The sequence below is a fragment of the Cebidichthys violaceus genome, unplaced genomic scaffold (genome assembly GCF_023349555.1).
Source record: "Cebidichthys violaceus isolate CVI_PGR_0920_01 unplaced genomic scaffold, fCebVio1.0.p SCAF_22, whole genome shotgun sequence".
Taxonomy (NCBI): domain Eukaryota; kingdom Metazoa; phylum Chordata; class Actinopteri; order Perciformes; family Stichaeidae; genus Cebidichthys; species Cebidichthys violaceus.
The window spans coordinates 9,366,859-9,379,625 of NW_027176395.1; the positions used below are offsets into that span (position 1 = coordinate 9,366,859).

General features: G+C 41.5%; 1 protein-coding gene across 1 annotated transcript in view; it reads left to right on the forward strand.

The window, feature by feature from the left end:
• The first annotated feature begins 313 nt into the window (after positions 1-313).
• The window catches only part of clmna (calmin a), a 60,622-nt gene continuing 48,168 nt past the window's right edge, over positions 314-12,767 (forward strand). The window contains exon 1 of the mRNA XM_068717795.1: positions 314-683. Coding sequence (XP_068573896.1) covers positions 599-683 — 85 coding nt within the window. The 5' untranslated portion in view covers positions 314-598. The remainder of the gene's footprint in view (positions 684-12,767) is intronic.

Consider the following 12,767-nt stretch of genomic DNA (forward strand, 5'->3'; position numbering starts at 1 on the left):
TTGATATATCTTGTTACAATGTTGTAGTGCTACTCATCTCTGTTCACACACTAGATCTTTACTTATTGTACACGCTTTTTGCTTTCGACACTTGCTTTGGCTTTGAAAATGGATGTTTCCATGAACGCCCCTTTGAATTCAATTGTGGAGAGGGAGAAAGACTGAGAGAGAGAGCGAGAGAGAGAGAGAGAGAGAGAGAGAGAGAGAGAGAGAGAGAGAGAGAGAGAGAGAGAGAGAGAGAGAGAGAGAGAGGTGGGGGCGGGCACTGGATCAGCGCCATCCCACCTCGGAAATACCAACCAGGTGCTGCGGCTCCTTCCTGCCATGTTCTTCGCTCCTCCCCTCGGGCTTTTCACGGAGCTCCATCGCGCCGCCACCCTTGCGATGTGACGGAGAGAAAACCCGCAGTGAACACCAGCGATGTCCAGCCAGTGAGTGACACAGTGAGACCCTAAGCCTCTGTCAGCTCCCCGGGCTCGCATGGCTCTCGGTCAGACGGCCGGACAATAGACAGCCCGCTGCAGCAGCAGCACCTTCTCCTCCTCCTCTCTTTAGTGCTCCTGCCCAGGGTCCCCGCAGCAACTCTCCGCGGCTCCAGATGGCTGGACACGAGTGGGAGGACTGGTTCGAGCGTGAGGAATTCATCGGGCAGATCAGCGACATCCGAGTGCAGAATCTGCAAGGTAGGAAGCGTCCCGACCGGCTCCGGTGATATGTTACAGCCGCTTTAATAACACGGTGAGCTGCTGGAGCGCGGCGGGTCGCCCCGGCCACACACTCACAGTCCTTGGGGCAAACTGCGCGGAGCTACACGCTGCCAGCTCTCGGGTTTTGGGGAACTTACTTGGGACGGTGTTTGGGTGCTTTTTCACTCTGCGGAGCAGCCCAAACTTTATGTTGTGGTTCCATATGGCTTTACACACAACGTAACCGCCTGCAGTGTTGTGAGGAGGTATTTCATTCATGAAGAGTACGTTGTGTTAAAGAGCACAGCACGGAGCCTCGACGGTGTTCCTGGTCCCTGAAGGGCTCTCTGTCCCAGTGCTGGTTAACAACAATAGTAGCCTACAGTTCACTTGGCAGCACCACTACAAGCTTACACACTTTGAGTATGATTGATTGATTTTATTTGTGGATAATCAGACAAAGGAAAAAAAAATCATAACCTGTTAAAGTGAAAACACTTTATTTTCATCATGGTCCCAAAATGTAAGGGGGAAAATAAAACACAACGAAGCAAAAGAGATTCGACATAGAAATCAATCAGAAATCATCCTGAAATCCAAAAACACGTCACCAAGATTTAAGAAAAATAATTTACCACAACAAAGCAAGGACACCTGAATTGATATCAGTGCAAATGTCAGAATATATGTGTGACTTCTGTGAGCCTTTCTCACATAAAGACTTGACATGTAGCCGAAGAAAAAAAGGAACTTCTGGTTTCTCTAGTATGAACAGAAAACATTCTTTTTAGAGCTGAAATGAATGAAAAATAGCCCGATGGTCAACCATTATAATGGATCATTTAAGTTAATGTCTTTGGGTCTGGGAGAGGAGGAGCAGCCTGGACAGCAGTCCATCACACAGCTGATTAACTGCTGTCCATCATACAGCTCCTCTGCAGCCATCCAGGAATTCAGAGAAACTCTCATTACATGCATCGCATATCAATGTTTGACTGCATAAGCTTTTAGAGGCATGACTCACATTTTGTTTTTAGTCTTTCTTTGTATTTGACAAATTATGGACTTGGCTTTGTGTATGGGTTTAGTATCATGGTTATTACATTACATTAATTTGGCAAACTTAAGGTAGCATACTCTATCAGCAACTTAAAGGAATACTTGACCCCCAAAATGACCATTTGTATATCAGTTACTCACCATGGGTTACCTTGAATTCTTGAAGAAAACTTAGTTGTTTTCTGATCCCTCCACGGTGAACGGAGAATCAAAAAATTAGAAAAGTCTTAATGAATTGACGTTAACAGGGGCAGCATTTACCAACAGCAAAATTACATACAAACATGTGTTTGTAAACTTTGAGTAGTGAGTTTTTGGTGAAGATGCATGTGTTTTGGAAGTAGTGAGCCTATGCCCGGATAAAAGAGACTTGGAATATACTGAACGAGTTGTGTGAGAGTTTTTAAACAAATGTTTTGATAGCCTCCATTTATTTCATTTCTTCAAGACTTTCTCAGATTGTTGATTCTTTGTTGGCTGTGGAGGCATGAGAGAAAAACAAAGGATAATCTAAATCTAAATACTATACTCACAAAACACTGGATCCTATATTTGTCACAATGCAACAATATAATATTTAGTTAGACCCTCCCTTCAATAATCTCTAATTATACTGCAGTCCCTGTTTAATTGTCCTCTATCCAAAATCCCATGCTTTCAAAAATGCCTTCTGTACAACCCTCTGTACAACTGTTTTGTCTATTTTCGATGTCCATTTTTTCTTGTGGTGTGTTCTGCTTTAAATAGTAGTAGTAGTAATACTAGACAATCCCCAGAGAGGGGGGGGGGGGGGTCCCATATGAGGTTGTTGGTGATGGTCAGTGATGGGCTCCTTCATACTCTGGTCTATGTTCTCTCTGCCTCTCCACTGGAGTTATTCCTGTATGACTGCAGTTGAAAGAAGCCCAAGTTGATGGACTAAACCCAGAACCTGATGTTCACTGCTGATGTTGTTGATAGGATCAGTGAAACGCTTTCACGCATCAAATTGTGTTCCACCGTATGCAGCCGCTGGATGGTATGATGTTATCCACACACATCAGAGCCAAAAACAGTCAAATGAACCCAGAAAAGCAAGTTACATCACTGCAGCTGAGCAGGGAGGTCTTTCTTTTTTTAATGTAAAAGCACACAACAGTGATTAAAATATTCTAAACTGCAAGCCTTGAACCACATCTCACAGCCTTTTTCAGAGAAAAAGAACTTGCCAAGCAGTTATCTATACTTTTTTTTCTTGTTTTCATTAAGTGAAGTTTTTGTTTTTTATGCAGAGCTTTTCCCCAATTTCAAATATATGGAATGGATATGTTGTAAGTCGAAAGTTTAATCATTTTTTGGTTTATTTAGTAATACAATACTTTTAATGCACCATAAAGTCCCCAGGACAGAAGTATCATTTAAAACCTTTTGGTACAAAAGGGTTGTTGTACACATTGCAGGCAACATTGGAACACAAACATACAGGCCAACATTTTAAATAGTAAATATATTAAAACAAATTTTGAGATACATGACTTGCTCTACTGTTTAACTGGAGTACACTGTGAGTGCTTCACGTTTGCCAAACAGCGGCTTTACAGAGATTAGAGGGGCAGACTAACAATAATTGCTCTTTAAAGTGGAAGTAATTGATTTAATGAGTGTGGTGAATGAAAGCTTTGTAAAGCTCTAACCCAGTTCATCCCAAAGCCTGTAAGAGGCAAGAACTATAAATCTCCCGATACATTCAGACCATCACATCATAGTATATGTTGGCACAGAATACAAGAATAATGTAACAGCATGCAGAGATGAAGTAGTAAATACAAGGCCTGATAGTCACTGATCTGGATAAGATTAGCATCGATACGACTTATGAATCAACGTTGCAAAGTTAATATGGCTAACGCATTAGCAAACAGTTGCTTATTTCAACATCCAACAGACAGAGCAGCATCATCTTTGGCCATATTCCTTTTAGTGTATCAATTGTTTTTCAGCAAAAGCAAGGTCCACCTTAAGCAAGCGTTACAATTTATTTATGGAAACACGGCTTTAGGTTCTCTTCAAATATCCAAACTTCTGAAGGAAGATCAGTGTGATGCTTATTGTATTGTAGTTGAGAACGGTGTTGGTCTTGAGACACGTCTGCATTTTTGCTCGGTGTTGTTTCGGTCTCAGGCAAAGACAACTCTGGATTTTATTTCAAGATCACAACTGTGGGGGTATCACCAAACTGCCTGGTCATTGTCAAATGTATGTGGTCACTGCTCAGATCATTACATAGAAAAAAAGGAAAATTCCCACTTGTAAAATTCTCTTCTGCAATGCATTTTGATACACATGTACAGAACATGTGGCAATAAAAGAGGTGAATGAAGAAGAATCTTTGTTTGTTTTCTGTGGATCTTCTACATCAATTTGAGGAGGGCTTATGGTTTGTGTGTTCTATACTGTAAGTGTGTCATGCAGTGTGGGACTCGCACTTGCCTGGTCTTTAATGGATCTTGTCCTGGCTCAAATTCTTGGTCTTGATACACTCTGGTCTTGGTCATGACTTGGTCTCAAAGTCTTGGTCTCGATAAACTCTTGTCTTGGTCATAACTTGGTTTTGGTGGTCTTCTTCAACACTGCTTCTCAGGAAGATGTAGTTGATAAAGGTTTTCTTCATCCTAATAGGTTTAAAACATGAAAAAAGATTGATGAAGTGGGCCAAAACAACGCTCAGAAGTGGATTACAGTGAACTGTGTGTCTTATTACACCTGGTGAGCAGCTGTTGCCCTGTTGCCTGGGCTTGGAAGTCAGAGACAACACAAAAAAGCTAAAAATAATAATAATAAATTATGTTTGTTATATTTCTTGTCATATAAATGTCAGAGGTTAGTTTGCTGTTTTGTCTGTTCAGGTCCAGTATTTGATTATTTGGAATTTAGAGGGATTCCTAAGCCAGGGGTTCTTAACCTTCTGTAACTTATAGACCTCTTTTAATTGTTAAAAACATTCTGACAACTACCTTCCCAAATAAATGAGAACACAACACAACAAGACAAAAAAAGATGTGTTGTGGTTGGTGTGGTGATAATCAAACGTAACTGATCCTTGAAAGTATGTGTTTTAGTTTGAATTGGAATTACAGGTGAAACAAATACAGACTTTTACCAGGAGCTTCTGTTGTTGTCCCGTGTGAAACCAAGCCAAAGTTGACTTGTTTTACTTTTTACCTCTTCTAATTTGACTTTTCTAGTTTCGTAACGTAACTCATGTAGTTAACAGACGCCAGTTATGTTATTTTAACCTAAACCACGATCTTTTCCTAAACCTAACCAATTACCAATTAAAACTAAGTAAACCTACGTTGGAAGTTTATTTTGAAAAGACACTATGCATGTAATGAGCAGAAACTGACATGTGTCTCTGACTTTAGAGGGGAACCTGCAGCATCATAGTTTGAAGCTTAGGGCCACTGACCAAGCGGCTGTATTTGAGGAGTTGGGATTGAGAACATGCCCTAGATTTTAAAGTCAGAATCCGTCCAAATGAATAATTCTGGTTTATCACAACATGGGTCATGTGTTTCCATTATTCCTAGTGTTAGTAATAACATGACACTGACCTGACTACTTCTGTTTTGTGCCCAGTTGAACTATGATAGTAATAGATATATTAAGCAATAGAAACAAAAAACAACTTATAACTCACAATAAACCAAAATGATCTCAGTGTAGCTCTGCATTCAGCTTTCTATTGGTTCTTCCATGTAACCTCAGCCATTTGTCCAGTTTAAGACAGCAGCCTCTCTTAACATGGTCATATGACACATATGGGTGTCACTTTATAGCCAGCAGACATCACGTTTTACCCAGGATACATTGGGTTGGACAGAGGCAGTATGAGTTAAACTGCTCTTCCTGTGAACTCTCTCCCCTTCCTCTTGAAAATGCTAAAGTTCACCGCTTGTTGTCTGCATTGTGTACAACACTCACGGACGAGCTGTCTGATGAGTGGCTGTGATCCTCTGCACGAAAGCTGGAGGAGCAGCTAGTGCTTTAAAACAATGGCCCAGAGGCTGTTGCATAAGACATGATGAGAGAGGGAGAGCTGGTCCCTCTGCATTACAGCGCTGGAGTCCCTGAGCTGAACATCATCATACTTCCCACACAGTGCTCTCTCTCTCTCTCTCACTCACTCACTCACTCACTCACTCACTCACTCACTCACTCACTCACTCACTCACTCACTCACACACACACACACACACACACACACACACAAATGCCCACTCATACACACAAATGCCCACTCATACACACACAACCACACACTGCCTCCCACCTCAGTGGGATCCAGGTTTCGCTCTCTGAGAACAGCTAAAGCCCCAGTAAAATGAGAAATACACTTCCCCAGTAATAATCCAGTGTCTCTCTGTGTTTATTGTTCATTAGGGCCCGAGCCACCGACAATGTCGGGCCAGCAAAGGCCCTATTGAAATTGTATGGGGTATTATTATTTGTTTTTTTTCTGATTCTTACTTTTGGTAAATGGGCGCATTTTTGGAGTATTTGCCATACTCGAAAACTCACCAAATTTTGCAGACTTGGTAGGTCTGGTGAAAATAGCCATCTGACATATGTTGCAAATTTCGGTTTAAAAAAATGGCTCTCTAGTGCCCCCTACAAGTCGGATCGGCGACGCCCCTCGGCCAGTATGCCCAATTTACTTGAAATTCGAAACACATGTGCACATCCGCTAGATCGAAAAAAAAAGCCTCTCAGACCCCTAAGCTCCGCCTAGAAACAATTTCCGCCATCTTGAATTTTGTGAAAAACAAATTTTTTAGAACTCCTCCTACACGCTTGGTCCGATTGCTACCAAATTTGCTGTGGTTCATTATTGAAAATCACAAAAAGTTATCAAAAGCTTGTTGATATCTTATAGCGTTTAGAAGATACGGACCAATGAACTTCTTGGAGCGTGGCTTGTAATTCAATACACATAACTTCTCAACCGTTAGTCCTAAAATCACCAAATTGCGTGGTGGAACATACCCTGCAATTTTCATTTCATTCAACTACTTGGGGACGCTACAGTAATTCACTCAATTTCAGTTTTTTTGTGATTTTTCGCATTTTCAGCCTTTTGTATTTGAACAAACTCCTCCTACAGAATTTAAGCGATCAACTTCAAATTTGGTCAGGATGCTCTTAAGACCTTTGTGATGAAAAGCTAGAGTTTTCATCGAAGAACCTTGACGTGACGGGGGCGGCCATTTTTGGTAATGATAGCCTTAAGACATTGATGATGCATCATCATGAATATTGTGAGTTTTTGTTGAACGATGTTGCCGTGGCAACCCATCATTCGCAATGAAAAAGGAAGCTGATGGTTCACTGGCTTGGGATGCTCAAAAACTCATGGAACTTTATACATGTGTCATAGGTAATGGGAGGACATATTTTATATGGGTTTTTGGCTTGGCTGTTTTAAATTGTCTCCATAGCGCCCCCTACAATATTTCAAAAGAGAAGCCCCAGTGGTACGTTTGAGGTACATGTAACAAACTTGTTAGGAACATGTATCTCAGAGAGACTTAAAAAAAAAGTCTCTTGGGACCATGCTCTAAACCATACCGGAGGTCAGCCATTTCAATTTTTGTGTCATTTTTCAATAGATTTTGGCCTATTTCTAGTCTCTATAGTTTAACGAACTCCTCCTAGGGACTTTGTCGGATCCACTTCAAATTTGGTCAGTACAGTCTTAAGACCATTGTGATTAAAAGTTATCAAAAGCTTTACATTTGACGGAATGGCTTAGCCGTAGTGGGCGGCTACTTTACGTGATTCCCCATGAAAAAAGCTGATATAACTCAGCCGGACTTGTTCCAAACGCTCCCAAACCTCCCATGCTTGGTAACACTGATGGCCTGAAGATGTCCACAAGTTAATTTTCACTAACACTCACAGTGCCACCTGCTGGCCAAAGGAAATCTGCGTTCTCTGACAAACAGCATCCGATTTACATGACTTTTACACAATGTGGTTTACAGTTCATATAGAGCAACATAATGCATGTTTGCGCATGTTCTCTAGCGCCACACAGCGGATACACGAAGCGGTGGACTATTTGCATAGCATCATTCCCTGCATCACATGGTCCAAGCAGAAAAAAAAACATAGAACTCAGACGCGTTGTCTGACTGTCGCAGACGTTCTCAGCCCTGTAAATTGGAGTACCGCCAGCACCCCCGACGTGCGGGAGGATGCGAGGGCCCGTTCATCGCTGCTCGCAGCTTTAATTTATGTCTTGTTATATGTCAAATATACGTCAAAACATCTGTATCAGAGTATTTATACGTCAAATCCCTGACTTTTCAAATTTTAGATAAGTCATCCTGCTTTTACAAAAAATCATCCAATCAAATGAGAGGGCCTCTAGCTAGTAGTAGCTAACAAAGCAATATGGAGGGAGACCTGAAAAGATATGTTTTTGGATATCAGTGGTTAACTGTGTTTTCGTCTCCAAAACAATGTGGCTGAGGTCAAATCCCTCTGGTTACTGTATGCCGCTCTAACTTCTGTTTCACTGGGACTTCAACATTACTGTTGTGGTACCGTGTTCTGCAAAAATTATATAGCATTGATATCGTAGTCTCAAAACTGGATTCTGATTGGACGGAGAATGTGCATTATTTGCAGATGACTGTATGACTCTAATGATGTCATCAAGATTGTCTTGGCTTGGGCTTGGAGACAATTTTAACAGAAAGCCTGCATTTCAAATGGTGGTTGTGGAGTTTGAACAATGTCCAACAATTCGTGTGCCACTTTGTATTCAACCTTTATTTGAAATCTAAAAAGTATCATCAAAGAACATTAGGAGGAACTGACTAAAGTAGAACAGGACAGTCATGAACGCGTACAGGAATTCAATTCAATTTACTTTTGTATTGCTAGTGCTACCCTGAGCCTTCCACCTAGCACTTATTGTATTCATACTAGCTTGTTGCACTTATTGTATTCGTATTACTTTTTTTTTTTTTTTGCACTTACTGTTTTTGGTTGTTTCTGCACTGTACTTTGGAGTTATGCTCTGCTTCATGCTCTTAGATGCTTGTTTGGAAAAGGAGATGTACTTCTGGTGACTAGTAGTTCTCTTGAATACCTATGTTGAATGCACTTATTGTAAGTTGCTTTGGATAAAAGCGTCTGCTAAATGACTGTAATGTAATGTAATGTATTGCCCAAAATCACAAATTTGCCTCAGAGGGCTTTACAATCTGTACACATACGACATCCTCTTGTCCCGGAACCCTCACATCGGAACAGGAAAAACTCCCCACACATTCAATGCATATGACAGAACCACGGCAGGAGGCAAGACCATGGTCCAGGTATAACCATGATCCATGGGAACCTGTGAGGAGAGAAAGCAGCGGAGCGACTCTGTTGGAAAAGGAAAGGGTGAGAAAGACACTTTGGAAAGCAGCGACAGTTGTTTGTTTTTGATAACAGACTCAGGGTGTTCTGTCCTGTGCGTGACCCTTTGCTTCTAATGCCTCTAGTGAACATAGTGTTCAATCTAAAGTGCATATCAGGCCCTTCTGGTCACCATCTGAGCCTGGCTCTCCATCTCACCATCTGGCTCTCTGCTGTCGATTAAACTGCTCAATTTGGACTGTTTTCTGACCGTTTCCCTACTTTTAGACTTCTGTTTAAACATCAGGGAAATTAATTAAGAACCTCTCACGTTCAGATCAGGTAGGCCACTCCCTCTATTCACCATGTGAGCCTTAAAGTCCTCCAGCAGAACCAACCCATTCCCATCCCAGCTCATCACATAGTGACGCTTGGTCAGACCCCTTGGCTTTGTAACGCACCGGTTATCCCAGCGTTATTCAGTGTAGAGCGTCAGATTTGATTTACAAACGGTTGTTACCAGTCCACCTCCTGCACCAGCTCCGGCTCCTTCCCCTGCGATGCCACGGGGTCGGTGCGGTTCCTGGAGAGGTTTGAAAAGAACAAGCGTATTTACCAAGGTGTTGGGGAAAAAATCCTTTAAATGCATTGTGCTCCCTGGGCCACTGTGCTGCATTCAGCTATTGCCGATCGATTTAATACAGGTATTAGGCTCCAGTATTCTCTGAGGGAATGGTGCAAGTTAGAAATATATTATATAATGAAGCCTCAGACATTCGAGGCAGTACCAGACATATTAGCGGGGACATTCATTAGCTGGATTCATTGGTTGAATGTTATAGGATAAATATGGAGACTTGCTGTGATAAACTTGACCAGCGGATTACACTGATACTCAAGAAAACTTACAAATGTCATGTCATTTTTTCTTAATGATTTCTAAACAGATTTATGGATGGACCTTTTTGCGATGGGCGTCGGAGGTTCTGAATCGAAAAATATGGGTTGTGTGTTTACATCCAACTGAGCTATGACTCTAGGAAGACGCTATGGCAATACATTTGTGTCTCAATTCTGAGCGATGAGAGATTTATTATATTTACTTATTGTATTTGTGTAAACAAATCTATCCTAACCACAAGAATGATTTTGCTGTTCGTCACATGAGTCCTTGAGACGCCTCTCTGGCCAAAACAAACTTTCAAAATTGACACCGTGTGTTGCTGTGTTGGTGTCTTGGAGACTGTGTGAAGGTGTGTACAGCCACCATCTGTCAGTGTGTACATGTCCAGTCCTGCACAGTAGAGAGTCATATCTGCATCTGTTCTTGGAGGTGGAAACATATGTGAAGGGTTCCTCATAAACCGCCGTGCTGAGCACCAGACCGCCGCTGTGTCCCGATGTCCTCCTCCAGGCGTTTTCATAAACGGTTTCAGGTGACTATTCGATTTACGGCAAATGAGCTTTTCTCTGCACAAACCCTCAGGGCCAATATTTACTGACAAAGGCAGGATTTGTGATGAGGCAGCACATGTTACACACACACACACACACACACACACACACACACACACACACACACACACACACACACCGTGGCAGAATACTGCAGTGTGCTACAAATGAAATACCATTTTGCATGCTCCCAGGATGCTTTCAAATACAGCGCTGGCTGTGAGAAGATGCTGGTATTTTTCCCACAGCATACCCCATTTATGACTTTATTCACATTGTTTTCCTTAAAAACAAACTAGGCCTACAAAATACATTTTATTCAAATACATTTTTATTTTATTTTAAAAATAAATATAATTAACAAAATCAAACAAAAAATGATTAATAAAGTGCAAACTTAACTTCCACCAATCTTGTCTTTTCAAAATAAAAGATGCCTCACAAACATACTAAACTCCACTTGTGATGGAGAAATAAACGCCAGGTTACAGCGCGTTAGCATGTTGGATGTTTTTCAATCCACGTCCCACTCAGCGTTGGAGCAAGTCTGACACACTGTCCTCGTCTCAAACACAACTCTCTCTCTGCATTGGTGTTGTAGCTGACAGGGAACCAGCTCACCTCCTACTCATATGGGATACAATGAAAACAGGTTCCGCTGAGGTTAACTGTGTTTTAAGAGGAGTTTCAGGGCTGCCATTGTCTTGCATGCCTCTGTTTGAGATGCTGGAATTAGTCATGCTGCTGGTTATAGTTGCCACGGACTTTAGACAAACTTTCCAGCGGACAGTGGTTTGTTGAAGAAAACTCTTACTGTACACTACAGGAATGTGATGGCTAGTTCCATTCGATATTTACCAGGCAGCAACCTTATGACAAGTGAAGTCAATGGAGAACTGTCTTAAACCTGCATTCTCTCTATTGAAAAAAAGGTTTATGTTCTCAATCTCTAGTTTCAAGTCTTCTTCAATACAGCATGATGTTCATTTAGTAAATTATGGTCCATTTAGAGTTAAATAGACCATAAAGAAGGGTATGCTTTAGGGCGGGCTACATTGTGAATGACAGATAGCTACCAGAGTGTCACTCTTCCCCAGTCCAAATATGGTCACTCCCGTTCACTGGTTGCAAAAAGCCAAGATGGCGACGACCAAATTGCCGAAGTCAAGGCTTCAAAACATCAGTCCAGAAACCATTGGGTGACGTCACGATGGCTGCGTCCACTTCTTTTATACAGTCTATGATATTTACCTCAAGTTAAAGTGAATATTAGTTTTCCTTTTTAAACATTGTAAAGCATGAATTTGAATAAATTGCTAAAATTTGCCCAGCTCTGTCTTAAACCCAACCAGTAGTGCTAGATGAAGATGTCATGGCGATAAGAGACCGTAGCACTAACCACCAGTTAAAGAAAGAATGTGTTCAGGTGTTATTAAAGGATTAGTTTCTACAAAGGTGTACAAACATACAGTACATTCTGTACACAGAACAATTCAAAGGATTCTATGCAAAGCACTGCAGCAGACTTTTTTTGTTTTTGTTCCAGACTTTACATGAAGCCTTTATTTGCATAGACAAAGTAGCTGTGGTTCCTCTCTGCTGATGTTTTAGTGCAGAGAAAAAAAAGTCTGTCAGAAGCTCTTTCAGCCTCTGATCCTGCTCCCTTTTAGACTCACTAGGTGACGTAGGCTACAGCTCTGGGGAAGAAGCTGTTCCTCAGTCTGTTTGTACATGTTTTTGTTGTTCTGTACCTTCTCCCCGATGGCAGGGGGACAAACAGACTGTGACCTGGGTGGGTTGGGTCCTTGCTGATGTTGCTAGCCTTCTTGTGTAGATGGTTAGCATATACCGTGTCCAGACTCGGGAACTTGGTTCCTACGATAGGTAGGAGGTTGAGGTGTAACCAACAGAAGCGCTTCATGAACTAATTTAATGACAGGCTGGAGTTGGGAAAACTCTTAGTATTAGGTCAAATAGACCTTTTGATTCATTGTGCTTTTACGATGACACATTTCACCAATTTCAGTATAGTTTTATAGTCTTATTAGGACCTGAGCACCGACGTAGTCGGAGCGGAGGACCTATTGTTCGTCTAATGTTTATTATTATTATTATTATTATTATTGCGCGTGTTTCCTCGCAAAAAGGAGGTGCTTGGGATACTGGGAATTTTTG